Source organism: Acartia tonsa, chromosome 5 (assembly GCF_053477335.1).
Source record: "Acartia tonsa isolate MP-2025a chromosome 5, ASM5347733v1, whole genome shotgun sequence".
NCBI classification, from domain to species: Eukaryota; Metazoa; Arthropoda; class Copepoda; order Calanoida; family Acartiidae; genus Acartia; species Acartia tonsa.
This window is the reverse complement of record NC_137264.1, coordinates 44,367,247-44,382,252: the sequence shown is the minus strand read 5'-3', so window position 1 is coordinate 44,382,252 and position 15,006 is coordinate 44,367,247. Positions and strand designations below refer to the sequence as shown.

The window sequence follows — 15,006 nt, the reverse complement described above, 5'->3', positions numbered from 1 at the left end:
TTTTTTCTTCCCCCCTTCCCTTTTTCGGGAAAGAAAAATATGACGTAACTGGAATCATGTTCCGCAAAATTAATACAAAATCGGGAAAGATTGTATTGTGTCATGAAAATCCTTTAAATCTAAATTAATTTTAAACTTAAGTTTTACATCTGAAGAAAGCAAACATTTTGTAATGCCTGAAATGTAAAATTCATATTTAGTTTTTCAGAATGCTATTGACAACAAACCAAAAATGTTTGTAGAATCATTATGTGTAATTTTTTTATCCTGTATTTTAAGTTATTGCAGAGCTGCAAACTTTCATTTCTCCCCACTCGAACTTGGCTCTAGAAAAGACAGGTAATTTAAACTTTTTAAAGCAAAGCTGATTTTTTTGTCAGAACATCCATCCGTAACTGGTGTCTCTTATCGTTTATTTATTTAGGCATGTTATAATTGTCCAATTGATTTCAAACTGTGCATGATTATTTCTGGAACAGTTTGGTTTACCTTCTTTTGTACAGACACTAATCATAAAATTAAACGGACACACAAACATCATGTTACTTTTATTTAAAGATTAAATGCGTCGTCGTTACTCTATATTTGTTAATGTTAGTGTGTTTTCTGGTTGAAATGAAAAACCAAACTTAGTTTTTTATGACCAAATAGGGAAGGGCTATTTATGCCTTTAGAGACCTAAACCAAGGTCAACATTATTTATGAAAATCTTAAATTTAGTTTATGGGATGACCTTTATGAATATGACGCAATCATGTCCACTGGGATCGTGGTTAATCAAACTGCAGCATTTATGGACTTTATGTTTCAGGTAAATAGTTAAAAACCAGGGCTCGACTGCCGCGTCTCAGCCGCGCATAAGCATTAAAGTTAAATCCGCATATGTGTATAAAAAAAATCCAAAAGATGGATTGTCATTTAGGAAAAGGTTTAGACATCCAGCTGAATTTTAAGTTCTACTATGACGATTTCAGAGGCTTATACGCTGCTATAGATTTATTTATAAAAAAATGTATATATTATGTGAATGAGCCAAATATTATAAGATAATAGTGGAATTTTCAACTACAAAGGCAGAAGGAAAAGAATAAATATCTTTAAAAAATATTCGCTACATATACGCAATTTGACATTGCACCATCTATGATTGAAATCTTATTTTATCTTTAATAGCAAATTAGAAAAACATTTTTAATGACCTTTCTTATTTATAACCTGAATATTGATTTATTATTTTAGGAAGAACTGTTTGGGAAAGGTAGGCAGATTTGCATTATTAGGGAATCTACTCTATATTATTTCATGTCTGTATTTCTTTAATGTCCTTTATTAAAAAATCTGTACGTCCATTTAAAACATTTAAGCAGGGACAAATATTAATTGTTTTTTATGAGTATTGCAGTACATAATAAATCATGATTTCAGGGAAGCTTCTAATTTACATTCCCTATTTCGCCACTTTCCTCCAACATGGAACTAATCTCTGACAATCATTTTCGCATGGCTTATAGTAAAGCAAGCAAAAACTGATAAAATAAAGTTTCTTATCAAATTCTGCCAAAAGTTGCATAATCTCATCATCAAGTTTAGCATTTAAGTAATTCCTAAACAGCTTCCTATATTTAAGCAGTTTTTCCAAAAAAAATACTTGGAATTTTGTTTAGACATTTTTATTCTGCTTTTTCAGTTCTGACACTCTCAATTGTTAATGTTCGTTGTCCTACCGTTTCAGAGCTTCGATTTTATGAATATTGGCATCCCTTTTTTGCTATTTTGCTTATTTTTTGTTTTTAAAAAAAAGGTTATATTGGATACCAGCCGCAGTCACAGAAATGTCATCCTAGATGGAGAAGGTAATAGTTATTTATAGCATTGTATTATTGACAGCTTTCCGCGGTTATTAAAAAGTATAATATTGACAGCAGTTTGTTAGGCCCGGGCTAACAAGACTGGTATTCATTTAATGATTTTTATTTTAGTATTCGTGGAAAATTTCTTTAATATAATGCTTTACATGATCTTGCATTATGGCCTAGAACCGGTTCTAATCCAGTTTATATTTATCGGATTGGAAGCCTTACTAGAATAATTATTTTAGTAGTTCAACATTTATGACCGATGATGACGACTTTATAAACAGAATAGATTATTTTATTTTAGACTAAAATATTAGTAATTTTATTTTTAAATTAACATTATTTTATTTGTGATCAATTTAGACTGGATGGTGTACATTTAAGAAGCGCCAACAACAAATTTCTGGTGAAACAAGGTTCAAAATCAAGTTTTTTCTATATAAAAATATCATTTTGAAATAAGATATAAGAAAAAAATCGCCGCTAAAAAGCAAATGTTAAAATAAACAGTCTATGTTTCCACCAACTAAGGACTTAGCAATATGTAATGCATAGCCAAACCTCAGAGAGAGAGAGAGAGAGTTTATTACTCTAGTCCCCAATGTTTTATAATAACGTTTTCTTATTCGCTCTGTCTTCAAAACATTGGGGACTTTAGTGAATTTTGATGGTGGATTGGATTCATTAAGTCGAGTGTTCATTCAAATGTTTCACTTTTAACCACTAATTCTTATCAGCAGAAAGGGTAATGTTGTGTATCACCATTGGAAATACACATCCTTTATTGGCCATTGTCTACATATTGAGAGCTTAGTATTCAGTTTTGAAACGATTAATGCAGAAAATTTAATTTGAATGAAATAGTAAAATGTTATAAAATTAGGAATGTTTCGAAGTGATGGAAAGTGTGGAGATGGTTATCCTATTCCAGGTTTCATTAATTTTACTTTATCCTAATACTAGCGGCTACGTCCCTAGAGGCCTCTAGTGGCACTTTAAATGTTTTTGTTTGTTAAAGTGTACGATAATTCTTTATGTTACGGATACCTCTTAATGTTACGTTGAAGTCTCCCAGATTTTAAGAAAATTTTCAATTTTTTTGTCATTTCTTTTGGGAGGGTGGTGGTATTCTCCGCCAAAATAGTTAAAAACCTTCCCGGGATATATGAGAATCTACCCTGTTAAGGAGAACCCGATCGGTTCAGCGGTTAGCGAGATACTTCGGTACAGACACACAGACAAACAAACATCCTGTTACTTTAGTGAGAGGAGGGGAGGAGGGGGGAGGGGGGGGGGCTTACCTTGCAGTTAGAACTAGATAGATATTTTAACTTAACAAAGTGTCTCAAAATCAGCCTTGTAACGTCATAAAAATGAAGGAGATGGGAGGAGAAGTGGGAAAGAAAACCCATGAAAAAGAGATGGATAATCACTCAGTTTTATGACGTCAAATGGCTGATTTTTGAGACACTTTGTTAAGTTACAAGATCTTTTTTTGTGCAAAATCATTCTTGTCTCATCAAAAACCATAGGTTTCGCCTTTATAGGCCTTAATTGGTACTTTAGGTGGAAATGGAGGGGTGAAATTCTACCCCCTTCCATTTTCAAACCTAGTTTTAAAAAGAAAAAGTAAACATAATCTTTTTTTGGGTGGTAATTTTTTTTTCTAAGGGCGATCCATATCGGTTCAACGGTTAGTAAGATCCTTCGGTACACACAGACACACTCATAGACATTCTATTGCTTTTATATGAGGATAATACTTCAGGAAAAGTTCTGAATATGATCCAATTAAGGTTTTTCAGTTTGTTCCTTCGGTAATTTTTCAGTGTCACCTAAAAAATGGTTATTCTACAGGAACTGATATCCCAGCTGGTTGTGATCAGTCAGGTGGACAAAAATGTTGTTCATTAACAAATGATTGTACATCTGATTGTGATTGCTTTCTATGGGGCTGTGTTGACTATTCCAAAGGTCAGTTCAAATTTTATATTATACAGGGTGTTTTTTTTTATAAGACAAAAGTATTGCTTAATATAACCCACTTGCCATTGACAGAAATTAATAATCTATATCTTAATTTCTTCATTGGGTTGGGGAGTTTTGTATAAGAAAAAAATACTTTAAGAAAAATACGATTTTCAACAAATTATGCCTTAAAAACCGGTTTTTCTAAAGTACCTATTTCTGGAAGATTTATGGATCATAACCAATTAAAAGGGTGTGCTAAAATGCGTATATTATTAAAATTCAAATTGCGCGGCTTGTGTTAATAGTAGAAAAATGTTATGCATATCGTTAGAACCGTCATAAACTCTAGTTTTTGGGTGTTTTAAAAATATTCATGTGCTACATATAGTTTTGGAGCTACGTGGTAAAATGTCCCAACTTACTTAAAACTTTTCAACCTTTCTCACATTTTCCAACATAGCTTCTATACTACAAATAGCATGAATATGACACATATATTTCCAAAAACTAGAGTTCATGACAATTCTAACGGTACGTGTTACATTTTTATACTATTAACATAAGCCGCGCAATTTGATTTTTAAAAATGTACGCATGTTAGCACGGTAGTCACGGGATTCCTCCCCACGGAATTCCTCCCACTGGATTCCTCCCAACGGGATCCCTCCCACGGTATTCCTCCCACACGGGACTCCTCCCACACGGGATTCCTCCAAACCGGGATCCCTCCCACGGGATTCCTCCCAAACGGGATACCTCTCACGGTATTCCTCCCACACGGGATACCTCCCACAGTATTCCTCCCACACGGGATACCTCCCACGGTATTCCTCCCACACGGGATCCCTCCCACGGTATTCCTCCCACACGGGATCCCTCCCACGGAATTCCTCTCACATGGGATACCTCCCACGGTATTCCTCCCACACGGGATCCCTCCCACGGGATTCCTCCCAAACGGGATACCTCCCACGGTATTCCTCCCACACGGGATCCCTCCCACAGAATTCCTCCCACACTGGATACCTCCCACTGTATTCCTCCCACACGGGATCCCTCCCACGGAATTCCTCCCAAACGGGATACCTCCCACAGTATTCCTCCCACATGGGATCCCTCCCACGGGATTCCTCCCAAACAGGATACCTCCCACGGTATTCCTCCCACACGGGATCCCTCCCACGGTATTCCTCCCACATGGGACTCCTCCTAAAAATTTTCAATTTTTTCCCATTTACAATTTTTCAGGGTGGGGTGACCTTCCACACCCCCGTAAAAAAAAAAATTTTCAAATTTTTTTTTTTTTCATTTTTAAATTTTTTGGGGTGGGGTGACCTTCCACAACCCCCTAAATTTTTTTTCTTTCATTTCAAATTTTTGGGGTTGGGGTAACCTCCCACACCTCCATAAAATTTATTTTTTTCAAATTTTTTTTTTTTTCATTTTAAGATTTTCGGGGGTGGGATGACCTCTCACACCCCCCTAAAAAAAATTTTTTTCAAATTTTTTTTTTCCATTTTCAATTTTGTTGAGGGTGGGGTGACCTCCCACACCCCCAAAAAAAAAATTTTATTCAAATTTTTTTTTTCATTTTAAAATTTTTCGGGGTGGGGTGACCTTCCACACTTCCATAAAATTTTTTTTTCAAATTTTTTTTTTTTTCATTTTCGGGGGTGGGATGACCTTCCACACCCCCCTAAAAATTTTTTTTCTTCAAATTTTATTCTTTTTCCATTTTCAATTTTTCGGTGGTAAGGTAACCTTCCACACCTCCCTAAAATTTTTTTCTTCAAATTTTTTTTCTTTTCTGGATTTAAATTTTTTGGGTTGGGGTGACCTCCAACACCCCCCTAAATTTTTTTTCTTCAAATAATAAAAAAATTTTAAATGGCAAAAAATATAAATTTGAAAAATTTTTCAGGGGAATGTGGGAGGTTACTCCATCCCCCTGAAAAGTTTAAAATTTGAAAATGAAGGAAAAAAAAATTTTTTTTTGGGGGTGTTGGAGGTCATCCCACCCTCAACAAAATTGAAAATAGAAAAAAAAATTTGAAAAAATTTTTTTTAGGGGGGTGTGGAAGGTCATCCCACCCCCGAAAATAAAAAAATAAAAATTTGAAAAAAATTTTTTATGGAAGTGTGGGAGGTCACCCCAACCCCAAAAATTTGAAAATGTAAGAAAAAAAAACTTTTAGGGGGGTGTGGAAGGTCACCCCACCCTCAAAAATTTTTAAATGAAAAAAAAAAAAATTTGAATAAAAATTTTTTTTGGGGTGTGGGAAGTCACCACACTCTCAACAAAATTGAAAATGAAAAGAAAAAAAAAATTTGAAAAAATTTTTTTTTAGGGGGGTGTGGAAGGTGACCCCCTCTCGAAAATTTTTAAATGAAAAAAAAAAAAAATTTGAATAAAAATTTTTTTTGGGGTGTGGGAAGTCACCACACTCTCAACAAAATTGAAAATGAAAAGAAAAAAAAAATTTGAAAAAAAATTTTTTTAGGGGGGTGTGGAAGGTGACCCCCTCTCGAAAATTTTAAAATGAAAAAAAAAAAAATTATAAAAAATTTTTTTTTTACAGGGGTGTGGAAGGTCACCCCACCCTGAAAAATTTAAAATGGGAAAAAATTGAAACATTTTTAGGAGGAGTCCCGTGTGGGAGGAATACCGTGGGAGGGATCCCATGTGGGAGGAATACAATGGGAGGTATCCCGTGTGGGAGGAATACCGTGGGAGGTATCCCGTGTGGGAGGAATTCCGTGGGAGGGATCCCGTGTGGGAGGAATACCGTGGGAGGGATCCCGTGTGGGAGGAATACCTTGGGAGGTATCCCGTTTGGGAGGAATCCCGTGGGAGGGATCCCGTTTGGGAGGAATTCCGTGGGAGGGATCCCGTGTGGGAGGAATACTGTGGGAGGTATCCCGTTTGGGAGGAATTCCGTGGGAGGGATCCCGTGTGGGAGGAATCCCGTGGGAGGGATCCCGTGTGGGAGGAATACCGTGGGAGGTATCCCGTTTGGGAGGAATTCCGTGGGAGGGATCCCGTGTGGGAGGAATCCCGTGGGAGGGATCCCGTGTGGGAGGAATACCGTGGGAGGTATCCCGTTTGGGAGGAATTCCGTGGGAGGGATCCCGTGTGGGAGGAATCCCGTGGGAGGGATTCCGTGTGGGAGGAATACCGTGGGAGGTATCCCGTTTGGGAGGAATCCCGTGGGAGGGATCCCGTGTGGGAGGAATACCGTGGGAGGTATCCCGTTTGGGAGGAATTCCGTGGGAGGGATCCCGTGTGGGAGGAATTCCGTGGGAGGGATCCCGTGTGGGAGGAATCCCGTGTGGGAGGTATCCCGTTTGGGAGGAATCCCGTGGGAGGAATTCAGTGGGAGGGATCCCGTGTGGGAGGAATCCCGATGGAACCGTTAGCACACCCTTTAAATTGGTCATGATCCAAAAATCTTCTAAAATTAGGTACTTTGGAAAAACCGGTTTTTAGGGCATAATTTGTTGAAAATCGTTAAGTATTTTTTTCTTAAACAAAACTCCCCAACCCAATGAAGAAATTAAGATATAGATTATAAATTTCTGTCAATGGCAAGTGGGTTATATTAAGAAATACTTTTGTCTTATTAAAAAAAAAACACACTGTATAACTGATTTTTTTAAATATAGAAACTATGGTAATAATATAACAATAAATATTTATTCCAACTTCTATTTCTAGCCTTTTCTACAATAGAGTCTGATTATTTCATCGGAGAGGTTCTAGACAGTGCAGATTGTGCTAGGTAGTTTTTCTTATATATTTTTATTATTTACATCAACTGGAAAGAGAGGGACAAAGGTCAACCCCTGCTCATATTATAGACTTCATTAATTTTAAAAGTGTACATACATTTTTACATCCTAAACCTTAATTCTAATGTAAAGGGTGTTCAAAAAAACAATAACTCACAATCTTAAGTACTTAAAACCTTGGAGATGAACCCCTTAACCCTTAACAGTCGGGCCCCTTGCCGCACCTTAATCAGTCGGGGGGGGGGGGCGTTCAACGCCCCCCCTCATTATCTCAGTTCCTATTAGAGCTAGAGGGCTAAAAATTTTTGTGCAAGTCCCCTGTGTTATGGTGAATTTCCGACCTTAAGTAAGTCAAGGTCAATTTCCGCTTCCTTCACCCTTTTATTTAACAACCTTTGTTTTTATTTCCTTTTTTACTTAAAAATTTCAAACGGCTGTAATTTTTTTTTTTAAAGCTAAAAGAAAATTTTTTTGTGCAGAAAATGTTTATTTTTATCTAAATTTTATATTTGAAATATCAAAACATAAGTTTGAGCGGCCGCAGCTGTACTTGGCAGCTGCCAGCCGCCGCAGTCGGCGGTCGGCGGGAAAACGGCGGCGGATCTTTATGAAATGTTAATACATTATGTAGACATGTAAGAAAAGCTTAAGTTTAAAATTTGAAGTCTCTAAGTCAAAAATTGCGGCCACAGGAGCATTTTAAAGATTTCTGGAGACCTGGAGGATCAGGACCTGCAGGATCATACCTGGAACCTGAAATTGACTTAAACACCTGTATTTAATATGAGGATGTACTACTAGAAGATATTTTAGTATTTTGGTAAGATAAAATGCTTTGTTTAAGTCAAAATCAAATTTTTGTTCTTTACCTGGATGACCCTGCCAGGTTTGCTGGCATCCTGTGCCCGCCAGGATGGAGATATTCAAAAAATTCCAGCTCTCAGTTATGTGTCATACCCATACTTAAAAAGTCAAGCAGTTTGGGCTCTTTATCTTTCACACACAGAAAATGAGATAGAAAAAACCGGATGGGGGGGCGTTCAACGCCCCTCCCCCCCGACCGTTAAGGGTTAATGTTAAGAATTTTTGATGGGGCAAGTAAAGACTTTTCTATAGTCACCTTAACCAGAATTCTAATCCTTTATATATCTCAGGAGATGCTTGATGAGTCCAGGATGTGATATGTTTTCTCTTGTTGACCACGATGGAAAACAATTTTGTAACTTTTATCCTTATATTCCAATGAAACCTAGAGTCTTATGGCAGGTATGAGCAATGTTTGCTTCTAGTGTAATATTTTTATCTAGTAGCTACGCAACCCAGAGGGCTCTATGGACTCTTGTTGTGAGGGGGAAGGGTAGGGTCACAGTAAGTTCGAAGGTGCTTTGAATTTTGTGTCAGAACCTAAATTGGGACATAGGTGCATTTAATTACCCTAGGTTAGGTAATTTGATTTAACTTTTCCATCAAATTAGATTTGAAAATTTTAAGTTCAATTTTCATCCCCTATGAGTTACCGCATAATCATGACAGGAAAAGATTATTTATTTAAAATTTTAAACAAGTTGCATTTATAAAGTTCTTCATAAAACCAATCCTGAAGTGAGTTAATTCTTGGCCATTTTTATCGATTGTTTTGCTAAGGTCACGGAAATTCAGCCTTAAATGAATCATAAATAGAGTGGTTTTATGGTAAACTTTATAAAAACAAACTTGTTTAATTTTTTAGATATATAATCTTTGCTTTTCTTGTCATGATTATGCGGCAACTCCTAGGGGATGAAAGTTGAACTTGAAAGTTTCAAATCTAATTTTCTCAAAAACGGCTGCATTTTAGATTTTATAGAAAAGTGAAATTAAGTTACCTAACCTTGGGAAATGAAATGCACTATGTCCCAATTTAGGTTCTGACACAAAAGTCAAAGCACCTTCGAACGCACTGTGATGAAGACGACCCCTGTCTATTTAAAATTTTAGTTTTAAAATGAAGAGTAAACATAAATGGAGGGGCGGTCATAATGATATATAATCAATGTAATAATAAAATTTAAATCACATACAAAAAGAATGTTGATTTACCAAAAATAAACTACATCCTTTAATTAATATATGTTAATATTAATCAGATAACAGACACTGGAGGAGCTACCTATGTTTTGGAATGTGATGAAAGTCAAGCAAATATTTTGAAGGTAATAATTCATTTTTTTACTGCTAAATTTGTATTTTTTTAATAAACCAATGTCTTGTAATACTTTGGTTAGATATTTTTTATGTAATCTCTTTATTTCCCACAATTTGCAGGTTATTGTTTTTTTTATTATGATTAATCTTTGTAGGACAATGATTGGGCTGGACCTGATCCACCATCCACCTGGACAGAAACTCATCAATGGTAACAATTTTAACAAAAGTCTATATCCTGTTATTTAAAGTAGTAAGGTTCAGGAAAGGTTTTTAACTATTTTGAGGGAAGGTATATATAAAAACTCCACCAAAAAAAACATTTTAATTACTTTCTCTTTTTAAAACTAAAATTGAAATTTCAAAAAAAAATTAAAGACTTCCCCCTCACCTTCAATTGCCACTAAAACCTCTAGGGACAAAGCTTCTAGTTTTATATTTTGATAAAAACTATGATTTTAATGTTGTCATTTATTGTTTATTTTTCAAATCTTTAATCAAATTTATTTAGTACAATGGAAGAAGGTGCAAGGGAAGAAACCTATTTAAGTACAAAGCAGACACCGTACTATGATGATAATTTACCAGGTATTGTCTTGCTTCACCTTCATAAACATCAACAATAAATATAAACTTAATTTCTTTTTATATACAATGTCTAATAATAACAATGTACAAATTCTTTAAATATCCTGAATTTTATTTAGTTAAGTTTCTTATCTACTTAAAAATACAAAACTTAGGCTTGAAAGAAATATTTCCTAAATTTGAATTTACACTCTATTTCAGCATGCCCTCAAGGATGGGAGGATTATAAAAATTCTCAATGTTTGAGATTGAATCCTAATTCAAAAGGGTAACACTATTATTTTTGTGACATTGAAAAGGCAATATATCAATTTTAAGAATTATGGAAAAAAAATTCTTTTTTTTCGTATTCATTCAAATCCGTTGGATAAGAACCAGTTCTCATCCATACGAAAAAACTATGTTTAGCATCGTATTATATCCAGCTTTCTACTAATATAAAAATGTACAATCATAAGATTAAAGCCAGTTTTTTTTAGCCCGTGCCTTTGGCACCTCGGGGCTAAAAAAACTAAATTTAATTTTATAATTGTACATTCTATATCCACGGAAAGCTGTTTATAATACGATGCGAGAAATAACTACTCTTTTTACAGAGAGGACTGGCGGGATGCTAGATTGTGTAAAAAGTAAGTAAAAAATTACTTAGGCATTTTTGCTATTACCTTGATAATTTTTCCTCTGATCAGGGAGAGAGGGGATATTGAACTTTAAATAATAATACTGGTATACAAAGTTTTACAGTTTTTTTATTTTAGTTGTTGAGCATGTTTGCTCTCTTCAGATGTCAATGTAAAACTAAATTTCAGGGGCGTCCAAGCTTTTTATTTTGGGGGGGGTAAAAAATTTTTAAGGGGGGGGTAATTCGTTTTGGGGGGGGGGTAAAATGGCGCGCGAAGCGCGCCGCAAATTTTTTTTACCACCCCCAAAATTTTTACCCCGGGGGTAAAATTTGCTTGGGGGGGGTAATTACCCCCCCTGAAATCTGTTGGCAGGGGTAAATTTAGTTTACCCCCCCCCCAAAATTTACCCCCGAGGCAAAATTTTTGTGGGGGGTAATTTAAATTTTATTAAATATATAGTATTATAAATGCGCGCGAAGCGCGCAAAAATTTTTTTTATTAGAGATTTTGTATTTTGGGGGGGGTATTTACCCCCCCAAAATTGTTTGGGGGTGGGTAATCGCCCCATTACCCCCCCCCTTGGACGCCTATGCTAAATTTAAAGGTTTTTTTCACAAAAATCCTTAAGCTTTCTTGTTCATAATATTTCTTATTATACAATTTCTATATTGCATATTGCCAGTTGGTCAATATACATATTTCTATTATTTACAAAGAATGGACAAAGTATAACAAGAAGGTTTAACTGACCCCATTTTTCGTCAAAATTAAAAAGGGATGATTTTATCAAACTAAAATGCTGTTTACATTTTGTTATATGCGAGTTACAGTAGAAGAAAATTGAGACAAATTTATTTGATGATCGTATAATTTTACAGAAAGCTAACTTAATGAAAAGAACTTAATATATATTTTTTGTCATATGCTTTACATTATACCAAGAAAGATATTTCTATACGAATTAATTTACCCAGGAAAAGCTTGAGATATGTGACAATTTATAGCTGACTCATAATGCGAACGAAATGTAAAAAATATGCCCTAATGTACTAAGATCTGTAAAATGTTTCCGTCAGTATTCTCCTATTGGCCTATTCGGACAATATTTGTCTTGAGTAACTCTCTCTTCAAAGCCTTACTACCACTTTAACAAAGAATAACTTGGATTACATCTAGGACTGCTTCTATGTTGGCCGTTTATGAGGATGATGCCAAGAAGAGCTATATCGCAACAACATGGGGACCAGTAAGCTAATCACTAGAATTAGAAATTATCCTATTTTTAAACAAAAGTCAGATTTTGTTTGTCTGTAGTGAAAGATCTAGCTTACTGCTGAACAGATATGGGCCTTCTTTACAGTAAAGCTATTTATAGGTCCAGGGAATGTTTTATTTTCTTGAGAAGAGGGTACTTCCACCTTTAAGAGCGAATGAATACCCGCCTAAATTTTTTCTTCTTTTCAAAGGGGTGAGGGGGTCGAATTGCCACCTCCTCTACCTTAAGTGCAAACAGAGTTCTCCAAAGGCGTAGCCACTAGCTTTAATAAACAGACAGCATTAGAGTAATGAACACAAGAGTCACATAAAAATATATTTTTAAATGCATTATAGAAAGGCCGGTTTGTTATTGGCCTGAATGCCCATGATAAAGGTGGAACATGGAAATGGGAAGAAGACACATACTATTGGACACCATTCATTGATAATGCAGCAACTGTAAATAGGTTATATAGATATTCAGCAGGGATGACAACAGCATATGTAAAACAAAAACACTAAAATTGCCCCCTCCCTCTGTTTTAAAACTGCCCCATAGCCTACTCATATAAAGAATGCCTTTTTTTCAATCACAGAATTTTTCTAAGTCACCATGAATTAATGCTTTACAAGGAAAAGACAGCATAAGATCTAGAGACCCTACACACAATACACATATACTAATACCCTGTAGAAATTAAATATGTAAATGTAAATATGTTTGAAAACTGTACAATATATGCATGATTTATATACTTTTACATTTTTTCAAATTAATGTATATTTCTAGTAGCAAAGCTACTCTATAATTCCAAATGTCCGTCCGTCTGTCAGTCTGTCAGTCTGTCTGTCCGTCTGTCCGTCTGTCTGTCCGTCTGTCCGTCTGTCTGTCCGTCTGTCCGTCCGTCTGTCCGTCTGTCCGTCTGTTCGTCCGTCTGTTCGTCCATCTGTCCGTCTGTCCGTCCGTCTGTCCGTCCGTCTATCCGTCCGTCTGTCCGTCCGTCCGTCCGTCTGTCCGTCCGTCTATCCGTCCGTCTGTCCGTCTGTCCGTCAGTCCGTCCGTCCGTCCATCCATCCGTCTGTTCGTCGGACATCAAAAGTATGAAACGTGATTTTCCCAGCTCCTATTAAAGATAGACATCTAAAATTTTTGGTGAAGATTCTTATTACATATGCTCCTCTAATCTATTCATTGTTTTGCCAACCTGTCTGTTAATTGGGGTGCTAGATCGATTCCTAGATTTTTATGTTTTGTAATTTTTTTGTCTCCTTTTCAAGAGAGACAACTGAAATTTTCAGGGATTAAAAAAACTGGCATTCTACATATTTTCACTGAGTTTCAATAAGATTTGTTTATTAATTGGGTTGCTAGATCGATTTCTAGATGTTTAAGTTTTCATGATTTTTTCAAATCTTATTCAAAATAGACGGTGAAAATTTTCAGGGATTGAATAAGTTTACACTCTACATATTTCCATCACGTTTTATTGAGATATGCTTATTGGTTGGATTGCTAGATCGATTCCTAGCTTTACAAGTTTTTTTATTTTAATCACAATTATACATTAAAAAAGTTTTGTGATTTATTTTATTCATGACATACTCTATAAATTATTTTTTCCAGATATCCATGAATTTTGAGCTTCGCTACTTTTGGATGTTGTCATCCTTGTTTGGTTAAATGTCTTAAAGTAATCTTAATTATAGTTGGTGGATTCAAAATGACGATGGTGCATATGCCCCATATAGTGGAATGTCAGAATGTGCAGTAATGAGAAATTGTAATAATTTTAACTTTTAATTCATGAGCTTTAAGTTACTTCTTAATATTATAGTTCAATAATACTTTTCTTCAGTTAGGGTTGACATATCTGTACGTTTTAAATAGCTAGCTTTGATCATTAAATAAACATTGGAATCTGCCTATTACTTTGAAATACAGCTTTAGGATTCTAGTACTTGCTTTGTTAGCAGACCAACTACATATTAGTAATACTAAAACAAAATCTAATCTGCAATGTATCGATATAAGTTTCTTATCAAATTTCAATTTCATATTAGGGAAGGGAGCTTACCAATTGGAGAACATTGATTGTAATGGTCAAATGTTGTGTCAAAGAAAAAGAGGTACATTTCAAAATAAAATATAATTATCATTTTTTGAAATTATACAATTTAATTTGTCCAAAACCTAGAAAAATAATTAATGACTAGGATATGTGACAATATATTCTTTTTAAAAATATTTAGACAGTCTTGGACTTGGTGCCTTATCTGATGGATATTATGTTGAACATGTTGGTAAGATAGAGTTAAATTCATGTTTGTGAATTGATATTAATTTTTTTTTATACAAAATGACAAAATATACTTTCATAAATTAGATCCAATACTAAAGTTATTTCGGATCATGGATAGAAAACAAAGTAGCAGGTTTCTTTGATTTTTTAAGGTGCTTTTTTCATATTTATAGCCTTTGTGGGGGGCTCTAACATTACAAGGCCAATTTCTTAACCCTGTAGGGCAATCATCAACATTTACCTAACCTATCAACAGCTACTGTGAAAATACAAAGAAATTCATTCCTTTGTTTTTTTTCCATTATCCGTTATTTCTTTGAAATTATATAATTTTTTATGTACACAAATGCTAATATAATTTTAAATTTCAGGCTTTTGTGAAGCGTAAGTACTTTAATTAATACAAAGTTATGTTTGTTGTGATCTAGTTCTCAAGCA

At 35.0% G+C, this 15,006-nt stretch overlaps 1 protein-coding gene across 1 annotated transcript; it reads left to right on the top strand.

The window, feature by feature from the left end:
- Positions 1-204: 204 nt before the first annotated feature.
- Positions 205-14,956, top strand: LOC145320165 (uncharacterized). The gene is made up of 20 exons (XM_080162606.1): positions 205-339; positions 721-811; positions 1,240-1,258; positions 1,802-1,853; positions 2,220-2,272; positions 2,740-2,787; positions 3,714-3,830; positions 7,543-7,606; positions 8,771-8,882; positions 9,743-9,808; positions 9,956-10,011; positions 10,312-10,388; positions 10,590-10,656; positions 10,985-11,017; positions 12,188-12,257; positions 12,623-12,735; positions 13,976-14,049; positions 14,330-14,395; positions 14,519-14,569; positions 14,940-14,956. The coding sequence occupies exons 1-20, from the start codon at positions 233-235 to the stop codon at positions 14,954-14,956; spliced, it is 1,353 nt and encodes a 450-aa protein (XP_080018732.1). The 5' UTR covers positions 205-232.
- The last annotated feature ends 50 nt before the right edge of the window (positions 14,957-15,006 follow it).

Excerpts from the sequence above, each read along its gene's own strand:
- LOC145320165 (XM_080162606.1), top strand. The coding sequence starts at position 233 with ATGTTTGTAGAATCATTATGTGTAATTTTTTTATCCTGTATTTTAAGT. Across the intron at positions 2,273-2,739 it reads CAAATTTCTGGTGAAACAAG|GAATGTTTCGAAGTGATGGA; the intron begins GTTCAAAATCAA and ends TTATAAAATTAG. Across the intron at positions 8,883-9,742 it reads AACCTAGAGTCTTATGGCAG|ATAACAGACACTGGAGGAGC; the intron begins GTATGAGCAATG and ends AATATTAATCAG.